Genomic DNA, 14,493 nt, shown 5'->3' with positions numbered 1-14,493 from the left:
CTGGACCTTACAAAAGTTGTCTTCTTAGTGGGCTTTTCGTCTATGACAAAAAATGATCCACAAGGTAAGGGAAAAAGCAGTCTGCCTCTTACAAGAAAAACAAGCCCAATAAGAAGTTAGCCTCAAACCCTTCTCAAAGGCCCACAACTGCCTATAAGACAGAAGATGTTTGCTTCCACTGCAAGAAGCTTGAACATAGATAGAAGATGTTTGCTTCCACTGCAAGAAGCATGAACAATGGAAGTTCAACTTCAAGGAATATCTAGCACATAAATTCTGGCAAGTGTAGGTGTTGAAAAGAAGTAAGAGGATAAGGGATGGTGAGACCTTCCTGAGAATTTGCAATTGAGCTAGGGTTGCTACGAAGGTCATCGGAGATATTTATTTATCTTTAAACAATAATTTAACTTATTTTGAGAGATGTTTTATATGTTTCTGAATTGGTTAAGAATATTATTTTCATTTCTACGCTTATTAAAGAAGTATTTTCTTGTTTATTTTTTAAAAATATTTGCAATATTTACAAGAATGAATATTTAATTGAAACATGCAAATTAGAAATTCTCCATGAAGGATATATGTGAACCATCTTATGTATGAGCGGGTCTCATGTGAGACCGTCTCATGGATCATAATCTGTGATACGGGTGAACCCTGCCCATATTCAAAATAAAAAGTAATACTCTTAGCATAAAAAGTAATACTTTTGCATGAGTGACCCAAATAAGAGACCCGTCTCACAAATACAACCCGTGAGACCGTCTCACACAAGTTTTTGCCCTTATGTATTAGGAATATAGATCGATAGAGATAGATAAAAAAAATATTATATGGCTCACCCAATCCATCTATATCTATACTATACTGAGGACATTCCCAAAAGAAGATATTTACTAATGTGTCATGATGTGAATCTATCAAAGTCTATGTGCCCCAAGATTACTGAGGAGATAGAAACCATGACTCGCATTCCAAATTCTCTGATATTGGTAGTTTCATGAATGATATATTAATATTTACTCGACCTGATATAGATTATGCACTAAGTGTTGCAAGAAGATATTTGTCGAATCCCGATCCATTTTATTAGAAAACCGTGAAGGATATTATTAAAAACTTGAGAAGAACTCTTACATTGTTCATGGTATGTGGGGGCGAATAATTAAAATTGGAAGGATGCACGGATTCTATGTTCCAATCATATACGTATGATACGAAATCGACCTATGGATTTGTATCCATGCTCAATGGTGGGTTGTCTCTTGGAAGAGTTCAAAAAAAAAACATAACGAATTCTACCGTTAAGGACGAATACATAGCTACATCAGCTATATCAAAGGAGATTGTTTTTATGAGGAATTTCATCTATGAGCTTGGAGTCATTCCAAATGAAATGATCCATTCCCGGTGTACTATGACAACACTTCTGATCCAAACATATACAAAGAAAGTTCCACATTATCCAGGATATTTTTGGAAGAAGAGAGATATCGGTTGAGATGGTCTTCTCTGCAAATAACGTTGTTGATCCACTCAAGAAGCCTTTGCCAAAACCATTTTTTGAAAAGCGTCAATGCGATTAAGATCTATGAATAGTTTACTATGGGGAAAATAAGATGTTGTTAGAGTAAGTGTTCAACAGGCCAACTTATGAATTGATATTTATTGAATATTATGTTACAAATGATCTTTATTTTGATAATATTTTATGTTTACATTCAGGCATTTACTTTGTCTATATATGAGTGCAAGCTACATAGATAAAAACTCGAACACACAATGATACAATTGGTAGTATCATATATGGTATGATATCTACTTGACCTAATATAGCTTTTGCATTGAGTGTTGCAAGAATATATAAGTCGAATCCTAGTCCATTGCATTTGAAAGCCGTGAAGGATACTCTTGAGAAGAACTAAGAATTTGTTCATCGTCTGTGAAATTGGAAAATTGAAATTGAAAAGCTACATAGATTCTAGCTTCAAATCAGTGTGGATGATTCAAAATCAACCTCTAAATTTATATTCAAACTCAATGGTTGTCTTGTTTCTTGGAATATTTCCAAGAAAGACACAACAACGAACTCAAACACTGAGGCCAAATACATAGTTGCATCAATTGCGACAAAATAGGCTTTTTGGATGAGAAATTTCGTTAAGGAATTGGGCGTCATTCCTCAAGGATTTGATCCAATACAAGTGTATTGCGACATAACCGATGTCATTATACAAACAAAGAACCAAGGTCACATCAGCGATCCAAACATATATTGAGTAAGTTCCACATGATCCGTGAGATTGTATGAAGAGGAGACATATCAGTAGAGAGGGTCAGCAAGTCAACTTGTGGCTTGAGCTTTATTGATTCTTATATAAAAAAATATTTATTTTAATAATATTTTACTATTTTATATAATTATGGAATATACTCTATCTTTATACACATGCAAAATGCATATATAAAATATTTTAATATATTATAGGTACCATGAGGTCCAGGAGTTTGGTGGATTATTAAATTCATTAGAAACTATATTTTATATTCTAAATTTGTTCCTAGTCGATTCAGCTGCCTAAAACAAGGATAATTCTCTCTCGAGCTTGAGACTGGTATCTTTGATGTAAATTGCACATTTCATTGGTAAGTGAATAGAGATTTCTATTCATACAGATGAGTACTCATTTGATGAGGAACTGAACAACCCTCCCTCATATTTTCAAGTGGTTATCACTTATCGGTGGATAATTCTGTGGTTAGGGTTGCCATTTTAGTTCTTAGACCCGTGAAAACATGGATGCTCTATGTATTAGCATGCACTTTGATCCATCTACCGACTCCATTGAGAGTACTCAGATGGTAAGGTTGGGTGTAGTTTCGAAATACATAAGAGACAATGTATTGTAGTCGGGGATTCACCACTCGCCCACGAGTGTGGATATCTTATGTGATCTGAGTAGTTAATAATACAAGGAAAATCTGGCAAGAGTAAGACATGTGCATTATGAAAATGTGTATTCTTAGTTGCACATATCATGTTATTGTTATTACTCAAAGATACATCACAACATTATCGAATTCATTTGCAACTTCTGATACACCAATAATTACAGATTCGATCGTGATATATAAGTTAAGGAACCATACTTTATGCTAACCATAACTTACTAGTTCTTGCAGGTACCATCCGTGATATCCAAGAGAGCATAGGACGATGCTTCTAGACGCTCTCACCTTGACATGACAGGTGCTATCAAACTTGAGTCCTGTCATTCTTGTGATCAAGGGGTTGATGCACAAAATAGGGCTTATTAGGGTAAGTCCAAATAAGAGACATGTTGCCTTGAATCACATGAGTAACGCGAACTCACAACTAGTTGTATCCCTGAATCATTGAGGGTCTCACAACTATTTGATTATATTTTTCCGTTGAGATATTCGAATTCAAAAAGAGTTGAATATGAAGGCTTTAGTTTGATGAAGATCGAATATATTTCTTATAAAAGAATTCATAAGCAGATTTGATTATTGGAATTTGTGGAATTTTGCATGATTGTTAATTAAGTGAAGAGCGTGCAATTGTCTAATTTAGTGAAGGGAGTTACAAAATAGGCAGCTGCAAAAATGAACCAGTGAAAAGTTTTGTTCTTCAAAATTTCCGTTTTTCATTATGTGAACAAGATTTGTACCCTTGTTATATCGGCAGTATCCGATCGTCGATAGGAGTTATACACTATTAAATAATAATTATCAAAATTTGATAATTATTAAATTATACATAGTATTTTCAAGAGTGAAAAATACAATATGAGAATTTTAAATAAAGAAAATTGAAGAATCCTAGTTCAAGAAGAATCCTGATAATATTGAGAGATCTTGTTTAATAAAAATGTGTTATAAAAATTTGATAAATATACAATTAACACAACTTAAAAAATCTACACAGAGAATATCTTAACTCTCTCACCCTTTTCAATTCAAAATCGGCCACCCACCTCACGGTCGAGATCACCACTGCTCCTCCGTGCATTGCCATTGTCCCACCTCCGCAGAGCTAACACAATTTCTTAATTTTGTCGATTTAATCTCAACGCATTATTCCGTTTAGATCTCTTGTGAACCACTATTTTTGGGCATGTCATTACTTATTTAATTATAGACATGCATAAGATATTATTTTCAACATTTTTGTGTTATTGTATATAATAATAAATCCGAAAGTATTAAATAATACATGGTATTCTAATTTTTCAGTCTATAAATATATTAAATTCGAAAATCCAATGCAATATATTCAAGGATTTCGAAATTTAGGGCTAGTGTATCAATCAAATTTGGAAGAAAATAACACATGCAAATAATTTTTTTCCAATAAGAAAGATAATAAGTTCAATGCGGTCTAAGTACGTCATGAATTTGAACAAGAAAATAGTCCACGTTAAACTACTCAAGCTAGTATAAATTCGAAATTCATGCAAACTTGGTGCACAAGTTTTTAAAAAATATGGTAATGCAAAGGATATGGAAGAAATATCTTTGCAATCTCGAAATTATGGAAAAATTATCTCAAAATTATGGAAGAAATATCAACCGAGTTATGATAAAATTTTCACATCACCTCTATAAATATCCAAGCCCCCGTTATCGAAAATCGCACCTAAACGTTCTTGGATGTTGAATGATTAAATTTTACATTCATAGGATTTTTAAACGATTTACATTGTGCATTTAATGCTTGACACCAACAATCCTAATGTTTAGGTGGTAATAGCTCTTCTTGTAAATCTATTTGAATGATCTACTTAAATTCTCCCTAGATTCATCTATTCAAGATCAGGATTAGAATTGATACACATGCTCTTTGTTTAGATTTCACTAAAAATCCTAACAAAATTATGCGTTGAGATCAATTCCCCAAAATTAAATATCTCTGCACAGATGCGGCGGCGGCGACACACGACTGATGGTGGGAGGGCTCAACCATGGGTGGTGGGTTTTCTTCATGGGTGGTTGGTCGATTTTTAGACGTGAGAAAACAAAAAGTTGATAATCTAGGATATTTTTCATGTGTACTAGGTTATATGTTTATCGACTATTGATGTTACATATTGATTATTCTTAATAATAAAATCATCATGTTATCAATACCCTTTCATCATGTATTTTTTCATGTATATTTTCAATTTTTGAAAATACATAATATAATTAAATAATTATCAACTTTTAATAACACATGATTATATACAATTAAATAATATTTAATTGATTAATTAATTGATCAATAAATTATAGAACTTTCTACAATATTACTTTGGAATGTTAAATGGTATTCTAAACTACTCAATTATACTTTAATCATTATATTCCAACTTTATTAATTAAATAATTTTGAACTCATTATAACTTCGATTGAAGATCAGACAACGTTAATGCAACGAGGGGAAACATCTCGTTCATATAATGTAAAATGAAAATTTCAAAATAAAAATTTCCACTTATCCATTTTGGCAGCTGCATATTAACTCATTCTTTGAAATGTGAACTCATCTCAAAAAATTCGTAGTCACGCTAACTTTTACAACTTCCAAATATGAAATCCATTTATTATAAACTCATTTATCATCGATATGTTTGATTTCCATCAAAAGTTATCATTAAATTCAACTCCTCGAATTTAACTATCTCAACAAGAACACATAATGCAATACATGTAAGACCCTCAATGGTTCAGAGATATAATTAGCAGTGGGTTCACAATTCATTTGATTCGAGACAACATTTATCTCTTTTACAGGCTTACCCAAATTAGCTCCATTATGCGCATCAACCCCTTCATCACAAGAATGTCAGAACTCAAGTCTGATCGCACTCATGAAATCATGATAAGAGCGTCTAGTAGCATCGCTGCATGATCCCCTATGTATCACTGATAGTGCATGCAAAAAACCAATAAGTTATTGTTAGCGTACAAGACGATCCCTTCATCTCATATATCTCAATCAAATCTGCAACCATTGGAATTTCGAGGGTTGTATACGAATTCGATATCGATGTGATGTATATTTGAGTAATAATAGTGGCATCAGATGTGCAACTAGAGAACCACCTTCTCTAAAGCACATTTATTTCTCTAGCCAGATATTCTCAGCACTATTAACTCATCATATCACATAATATATCAATACCCATAGTTGAGCGGTGAATTTTCGACTACAATTTATCGGCTTCTATGTATGTCGGAGCTTACACCTAATCTCACAATCTGATGACACTCGTGGAGTCAGTACACGAGTCAAAGTACACTACTAGTACATAGAGTTTCTATTTTTTCTCGGGTCTAAGGACTAATGATGTACAATCATAACCATTAACTACTCCACTCGATAAGTGATAACCACTTAGAAAATACGATAGAAAATACAATGAAGAGTTGTTAAACGATCCATCTCATGATCACTCATCCGTACAAGTGGACATCTACACATTCATCCAAATGAAACACGATCATTATTATTATTATTGTTTTTATTTTTATTATAATAATAATTATTTAATTATTGTGCTTGATTAATATGCTCCCGACATGTAATGCAGTAATGTCTTCATTTTGGAATCGGCATACCTACAAGTAACGAATCCCCGAAAATTCCCACTTTTGATTATTTGCCTCGAGCTTATTATGTGTGAGCGAACATATTGCAATGAGTTTCTAGAGCAATGGGCCGGCGATTTCTTATCAAACTCTTTTTCTGCAAATGCGTTTTCTTGGTACTGCAGTTCTGTTTCTTCATCTTTTCAATTGGATGCTCAGGTTTGCTCTGGCACTGGCATTTTGTTGGGATATTATGTTTGTTTGTTTGATTTTCTGGTGCCTGGACTTAAATTCTTATTTGTGCTTCTTGTTGGGATTCTTGAATTTAGCTGAGGGATTGCCTGGGAGTTCAAGAATAAGAGGAGTGAATTTGGGTGGATGGTTGGTGATTGAGGGGTGGATAAAGCCTTCGCTTTTTTACGACATTCCAAATGGGGATATGCTTGTAAGTTGGTTTCTTTTAATTTTGTTTCCATGGTGGAGAAAGGGGGTAAAAGTGCATCATTTTATATTATATTAGACCAAAGTCACTAACCCTAATCCCTCCGCTGGGTCCATCCATCATTATGTTTTACCCATTCCAATGTGATAGAGTTCTTTCGGTCTGCCATATATTTGTGGTTTGATTATATATATTATGTAGGATGGAACGGAAATTCAACTAAAATCGATGACATTGAACAAGTACGTGTCTGCTGAGAATGGCGGCGGTGCGATGGTTACTGTTGACAGGGATACTCCTCAGTCTTGGGAAACATTTCGGGTCAGACACATGATGGGATTGCTTATATTCTTGTTCCAAATGTCTAGAGTGTTGATGTAGTTAGCTTTAGAAAAGTACAATTTATCTTCCACCAATAATTTGTTGCTTTATGAAGTCATAGAACTAACGTTATGATTCGATGATTGGGGAATGTCAGAAATTATTCTGTAATGTATCAAAAACATCATATAATCAAATCCAGATCAATGGGTTCCTAAGAATAGTCCTAAAGGTTTCAATATTAGGTAATCTAACCTTTCTTTTTAAGTATTTAACTATTTGGAAAAAATATATCACCGATTAGCTTGATCAATTAAACAGCTTGATACTTAACCCAAGCGTGTTTCTCACACGATTCTTGAATTTCATTCCCCGTGACTTGCCATTAGAATGTGACAATAATTGGTATTTTCTCTTGTTGAAACTTGTTGATCTCCAAGTATTTCTTAGCAGTTATGGAGAGTTTCGGAGTCAATATTTCAGTTCCGCTCTTCTGAAGGACAGTTTTTAACCTGCAGTGGCGATGGGGACAAGATAACTGCAGTGGCCAAATTGCCATCTGATACAGAAACATTTTACCTCGAAAGAAATAATGACAATCGTGTCCACATTAAACTCGAGACTGGTTCTTACATACAGGTACAATTTCACTGATTCTGTTCAGTCAAAAGATTTCCACGACATTTTTATCAAAGATTGTTTTTTGCCTCCGGATTTTCAGTGGAAGTGCAAATGCTATTTACCCCTTATCTTTTGGACCATCAGTTGCTAGAAATATTTTTTCCAATTGGTTACTAAGATAACCGTGTTCGTCATAATCATAGCCAAGGTTCTGATTATTTTGTGTCAAATAGATCGAGGTTGGATAAATCTGTATAAAATGATGTCTATATCAAAAGTTTTCTACTGCATCGAGTGATGAGGACATGGAAAGTCATCGTAAACCAGTGCATTTGAGTTGTCTTTTCTATTAGGAAATGTGATAAAACACCTCTTTAACCCTCTGAATGATTTTTTCATTCCTTGGTAACACGAAGTCTATTCCTACCTCTTTGACGATGAATGTAATGTTTATTTTACCTGCACCGATCAATTTGGTTCATCATTCATATAGGAGATCTGCCTTTGATATTTTTCCCAATGTTTTTAATGAAAATACTTGGTTATGGGAAAAATTCTCGCTCTATGTTTAAATACATTTGTAAAAGGTAAGCACAAGCTTAACTCGATCATGACCTTGTGAGTTCAACCATTGTGCCATTTAAAACTAGCACCTCGTGATACAGAATAGACTAGCAATATGGCCAGATAGGTTTCTTATCAGTTTAGTTGAGAAGACTCGTGAATTCTCTTGCTGCAAATGTTGATAGAAATAAGAAATATGCATTTTTTATAATACATGTTCTGATTATTGTACAATGTACCCAGCCTGTATAATTCTAAGGTGTTGAGCTAATTACTGTGTAAAATGTAGCTCATTTTATCTGTAACATTTTTTTCAGATGATAATATCGGCCATTAGTTTTGGGTCTTTTGGCAATGATTTTGAAATTAATATGAGGTTCTGCCTTCGTTGAATTTGCGAGATGATATCGTTTGTGACTCCATTTTGAGGACAACTATTTCGTTAGCATATAAGTGTTCTAAATGGCGATCGAGGCGCTGCCTAGGCATGGTAGGCGGCCCTCGACCGTACTGCACCGTACCGCACCGCAAAGCCTATGCATGAGGCGGATGTTTTAGGCGGCCCAAGTTATACGGCGTTGGGGAGGCGGGTCGAGGCGGCAAGTAGGCGGGCTTGGCGGACATGCAAGATTTTTAAGTTGTAGTCAACAATTTTAAAAATCTAGTCAACAATTTTAAAAACTTAGTCAACAATTTTAAAAACCTAGTCAATAACTAATTTTAAATATCAAAACCCTAGCACACCTCACTTTCTTTATTTTATTTTTGGTTTTCACTCTCAAGTCTCAACCACCACACACTTCTAACGATGGATAATTGATTGAAACTTTCAAATTGAAACTTAGTTTTTTGGTAAAAGTAATTATATTACTTTGTTTAGCATTAATGTGATGATGAATCTTTATTAATTGCACATTATTTAGATGATATTATATTGTATGAAGCTTTTTTGTGCTTAAACATTATTTAAATGCATATTTTAGATAAAAAAATGATGACTATTTTCTATTATATTGCATGATTATCTATCAAAAATTACTTCAAAAAATTCAATCGCTTAGGCGGCCGAGTCGGTAGGCGGTCACCTACCGCCGTCTCCCGCCATTTACAACGTTGGCATATATTAGTATCTGTGATTTCTGCAGAATATTGTGAGTTTCTATGTGTTCAAGGGGTAATCTTCAGGATTCTGATTTGTCAAGCTTTGTGTTTTTTAGTTCTTTTCAGGCTTGAATTTATGGTCGTTTTGAACCCTTGAATGCAGAACATGATAAATGTTGTCGGTTTTTTCATTTTCATATTTGAAATCATTTAAAATTTAGGTTTCTTCAAAGTCTCATTGGCGGCTAAGAAAAATTATATCAATCCAAAATTATCGATTTCTAATTCTTAATCAAATTCTATTTTTTGCCAAAAAATGGAATTTGTAACTAATGGCATTGAAATTCAAATCCACTAATCCTCTTCGAGTCACGGTTTTGCAGGCCTTATTTTCATTGAAATTCGAATGGAGTGTAGTTTAGAAAGTTTTAATTATATATTTATTCGGAAAAGAATCAGTTTCAATCCTTTCATCAGGCAAGGTAGTTGATATTTTATTTCTTTAAAAGATCATTTTCAACCTGGTGCCATTTTGATTTGCATAGCCACCTACACCACCCATAAGTACCAAAAAGATCTTTACTATATATTTGCCCTCCTTATTTTTGGACTGCATTTTGATGGGTTGCCATGGATGAATTGTTTTCTGTGCAAGTTCCCCATGTCGTCCATGTTTAGACTATCAAGAATAGTTAATTGCTAGCTGGCATATTTTGCTCCTAACAAAATTGAAGATTTCAAAAGTAGCAACTTGTTTTTTACCAGGCAGTTTTATCTTTCACTAATTTGATGGTCCACGATTCAGAATCCTCATCAGTTTGAGGCTCTCATCCAAAAAGAAATGTTCTATCAAGTTAGTCCATGCTTGGTGCTTCTGTACTTTGGTGCTCTTTGATACAGATTAATACTTTTGAATGAATCAGTATCCAATTCATCTGGCATTTGAGTGTCATCGGGTGCTCAAATGGTTCTTAATGAAGTGTATGAAGTTAGAAGGGAGAAAATAAACATGATAGAATACTTTATCTGTTTAGGCTTCCAAAGACAACCAGCTAACTGCAGACTATCCAGGGACACCCGGCTGGGATGATAATGCTGCAACATTTGAGTTGATAATTGTATCTAGTAATTTGCATGGAGAGTACCAACTTGCCAACGGGTATGAACATGACGTGGCAGAAAAGGTCCTCAAGGTAAACTGATTTTGTTTGCGGTTTATTAAGCTAAGCCTTGTAGTCGAAGTGTTTGATTTTTTGATTTTTTGTGTATGCTGATTTTTCCCCGAGCCGTGAGATGGAAAGAAAGAAGAATAATGAGAAGATACATTGCTAAAAACCTGTAAACAAACAGAGATTCAGAAAAATTAATTTTTACACGACATTTTGCACTAATTGGTTTAACCCATTAGGATCTTCCACCTATGTAACACGTTTACATTCAGTATATCGGTTGTTGATGTCTGCTGGACAGCTCTTTAAGCTGCATGGCAAATTATCTGTTTTTCTCTCTCTCCCATAACATTAAGTCATGGTATTTCTGGAAACATTAGATACTGACTGAACGGATTGTTTAACGAGTCAGATGACATCAATAATTGCTGTTTGAGGTTTTCCGTTGCTAATGTGGGCAAAAAATTACTAGAAAACTAACATTTTAATATCAAATGATATTCGTCCACCGTCAAGAAATTTTTCAGTGCCATTTCAGAGTAGTGCTTGCAAAAAAAATACCCCGTGAAAAAATGAAAAGGAGTGAATTGACATAAAAAATTTGTCTGTTCTGTGAGGCTTCAGTTATGGTTGAGAACAGCCAGTCTACATGAATCAAGATATCACAAGAGTTTCTTGACTTTTTTTACTGACTACCTTCCTATGATGAAAGCTTGGTGAAAAAACACCCTTGACTTTGTCACTGATGCTAACCAAGTAGCTTGAGTAATTTGGTATGTGTTTGTTAGTCATATAGCTGAAGTAATCATAGAAATGGATCCAAGAACAGGGTTAGCTTTTGTAAGTGTTGTGTTCTAAGCCATCTAGCGGGGAGCAATGACTACGTCTATTAGCACAACCGGCAAAATGTGGTGATTGCTGTTTGTGTGATTTAAAAAATTTGACCCACCATTACCATGAACTATATTTTTTTATAAATGCCAGATGTTTTATTGTCTGGCATCTCATATTATTTTTTGTATTTTCCTTATTCTAGCCATTGTGGAATTTGTATTCAAAGTTCTGGACATATTACCATATATTGCATTATATCTTCATATGTCATTGCAGGAGCATAGAAATAATTTTATCACAAGACAAGATTTCAATTTCCTCTATATGCACGGAATAAATACTGTGCGAATACCTGTTGGTTGGTGGGTAGCATATGATCCCAGTCCCCCTCCTCCTTATATTGGGGGAAGTCTGGAAGCGCTTGACAATGCATTCTCATGGGCACAGTAGGTTTTTTTCATTCTTCCTTCTTTTTCAAAATTCTGTTCCTGGACTCTTTTGTCTTTGAGTGTGAATGTGGTACCACAAAATTCTTAAAAATATTTTACCGTATTCATTTTGCTGTGCTATCAATTTATTAAAATCCACAAGAACATTACTTTCCAAATAGGTCATGTGAACATATAAAAGACCATAAATCTAACATATATTGCTAGACCTATTCTTGCAAGACAATCATATTTCACTGTCTCAATACTTGGTGCAGAACATTTGGCATAAAGTGCATAATTGACCTTCATGCTGCTCCAGGATCTCAGAATGGAATGGAACATAGTGCAAGTCGTGATGGGTTTGCAGGCTGGGCTGCACCATACTCTATCTCCAAAACACTAGAAGTGATTGATTTTCTTGCTTCAAGGTCGATTCTTTTGCTGTTGAATTGTTGTATTTTCCTACCCATTTTGATTTCATATTGAAAAATAATTGAATCTCAACATTTTCAAAAGCCACCTATTATGTTTTTTTGTTTTTCAACTGAGATAAGATTAAGATCTTCTAGCTTGTTGTCGCTCGCTCCAATGCTTCTTCGTACTTGGTTAAGATTTTCTTTTTTTAGATTTTTTTTTCTTTGTGAATATGTCAGGGTTGTTTTAAGGTGTTTAGTTTTGTTTATAAAATTAGTTATCGTATTTACAGCTTTGTGAAGTTAAATTACGAAGAACCCCATGAAATGTGTGCTTGCTTGTTTGTTGACATTATAAAATCTTAGGGCCTAAATCTTAAGGTCCAACCTGATTCTTTTGCAGGTATGCCAAACATCCTGCATTACTTGGGATTGAGCTATTAAATGAGCCATCTGCTGCCACAGTTCCTTTGGACATCCTAGTTTCATTCTACAAAGAAGGATACCAAATTGTCCGAAAATACACCTCTACAGCTTATGTTATATTCTGCCAAAGGATTGGCAATGCAGATCCATATGAACTGTACCAAGCTAATTTAGGCACAGTAAATACAGTTATTGATTTGCATTACTACAATTTGTTTGACACCCTTTTTGCCAATATGAGTTCATTAAATAATATTCAGTTTCTATATAAGAATAGACAAACACAGATACAAGCTCTGAACGTTGCAAATGGTCCGCTGGTTTTTATTGGTAGGTTCAAAATCCTGTGAAATATTTTTCTGTCTCTTTTATCATGTTAACTATCAAACTTCTTGAATAATAATTCTCCTATTTCATGTGATCTTACAAGACAACAATGCTTAAATTATGAGATTCTTGAACTGATTGCAGGGGAATGGGTCAATGAATGGTTTGTGAATAATGGATCTCAAATAGACTATCAAGATTTCGGAAGAGCCCAGTTAGATGTATATAATGCTGCCTCGTTTGGATGGGCGTACTGGACGCTCAAGAATGACAGGAAGCACTGGGATTTTGAGTGGAACATCCTAAACAACTATCTCCAACTACAGCAAGGTAACGTTATGCGTATCCTATCATGATCATGTAATTATAGTTGACAGTTATACTGCGACATTTTCTGCAGCAATATTTTGACAGAGCAGCTTGTTTCTTTGGTGTTTTGACAGGTTTTGAAACATCTAATGGTAAGTCCAATAAATTCGTTCTGATGAGTGATCGACTGTGTTGCACTCCATTTTTAGTTACCATCTGAACGAGATACGAAAACGCCTTTTTTCTACAGGCGGTTCATCGTTCAGGCAAATATCCAAGTTTATATTGTTGCTTGGACTTGCATTCAGCACTTTGCCACTGTGATTCGAACTGAATACCTACCTAGGCTGGGTTGTTCGACTGGCCAACTTGGTTGCTGGCCTCTGCCTTGGCTATTAATGTGCACGAGGAGAATGCAAGGCAACACGAAGTTGTTTTCTATTATTCTTTCACATACGTTACACACTACACTCGCCACTGCTGCACGCGATCCCACATGTATTACTTGCATTGGAATAATATTGATTATAGATATAAACATTCATATAAGTAATTGTGACAAGAAATAATTATCATTTAGCAAATCATATGGAACTTTGAAAGGCGAGTAAAATTACATCACAATTTTGTTTACAATATATATAATCGATCATCTCACTGATGATTCCAACCAAAATTACAAAAACGTTGCAACTTGTATGCGAGAAAAATTAGTATTGGAGAAATGAAATGATTCCATCGAATGAGAAAAATAGATATTCATACTGGTCCAACTAATATGATGACTAGACTAAAACGATGACTAACTAATACCGAGTGTGTTGGTTAAGTGGATTACTAAGAATAGATTAATAGTCAAATATTTATCGTTAAAATTTTAAGTTGTTTTAATAATCATTTTGACCCGGTTTAAGATCCAATTTTATGGATAACTATTTGATTA

At 34.3% G+C, this 14,493-nt stretch overlaps 1 protein-coding gene across 2 annotated transcripts; it reads left to right on the top strand.

Moving 5' to 3' along the window:
* Nucleotides 1–6,571: 6,571 nt before the first annotated feature.
* Nucleotides 6,572–14,126, top strand: LOC140830998 (probable glucan 1,3-beta-glucosidase A). Of its 2 annotated transcripts, XM_073194640.1 has the most exons (11): nucleotides 6,572–6,811; nucleotides 6,922–7,037; nucleotides 7,236–7,355; nucleotides 7,809–7,994; nucleotides 10,676–10,834; nucleotides 11,921–12,090; nucleotides 12,351–12,503; nucleotides 12,892–13,244; nucleotides 13,386–13,571; nucleotides 13,685–13,702; nucleotides 13,801–14,125. In XM_073194640.1, the coding sequence occupies exons 1-11, from the start codon at nucleotides 6,718–6,720 to the stop codon at nucleotides 13,872–13,874; spliced, it is 1,629 nt and encodes a 542-aa protein (XP_073050741.1). In that variant the 5' UTR covers nucleotides 6,572–6,717; the 3' UTR covers nucleotides 13,875–14,125. The 2 variants fall into 2 exon arrangements, with proteins under 2 accessions (XP_073050741.1, XP_073050742.1); XM_073194641.1 differs by lacking the exon at nucleotides 13,685–13,702 and having other exon boundaries at nucleotides 13,801–14,126.
* Nucleotides 14,127–14,493: the final 367 nt, after the last annotated feature.

This window comes from Primulina eburnea, chromosome 4 (assembly GCF_022965805.1).
Source record: "Primulina eburnea isolate SZY01 chromosome 4, ASM2296580v1, whole genome shotgun sequence".
NCBI classification, from domain to species: Eukaryota; Viridiplantae; Streptophyta; class Magnoliopsida; order Lamiales; family Gesneriaceae; genus Primulina; species Primulina eburnea.
This window is presented reverse-complemented; position numbering and strand designations above follow the sequence as displayed.

What these genes read in the sequence shown, in the direction of transcription:
- LOC140830998 (XM_073194640.1), top strand. Translation starts at nt 6,718, where the DNA reads ATGGGCCGGCGATTTCTTATCAAACTCTTTTTCTGCAAATGCGTTTTC. An exon ending in TGGCAGAAAAGGTCCTCAAG is followed by an intron (nt 10,835 to 11,920) that starts GTAAACTGATTT and finishes ATGTCATTGCAG; the next exon opens with GAGCATAGAAATAATTTTAT. An exon ending in AATGCATTCTCATGGGCACA is followed by an intron (nt 12,091 to 12,350) that starts GTAGGTTTTTTT and finishes TACTTGGTGCAG; the next exon opens with AACATTTGGCATAAAGTGCA.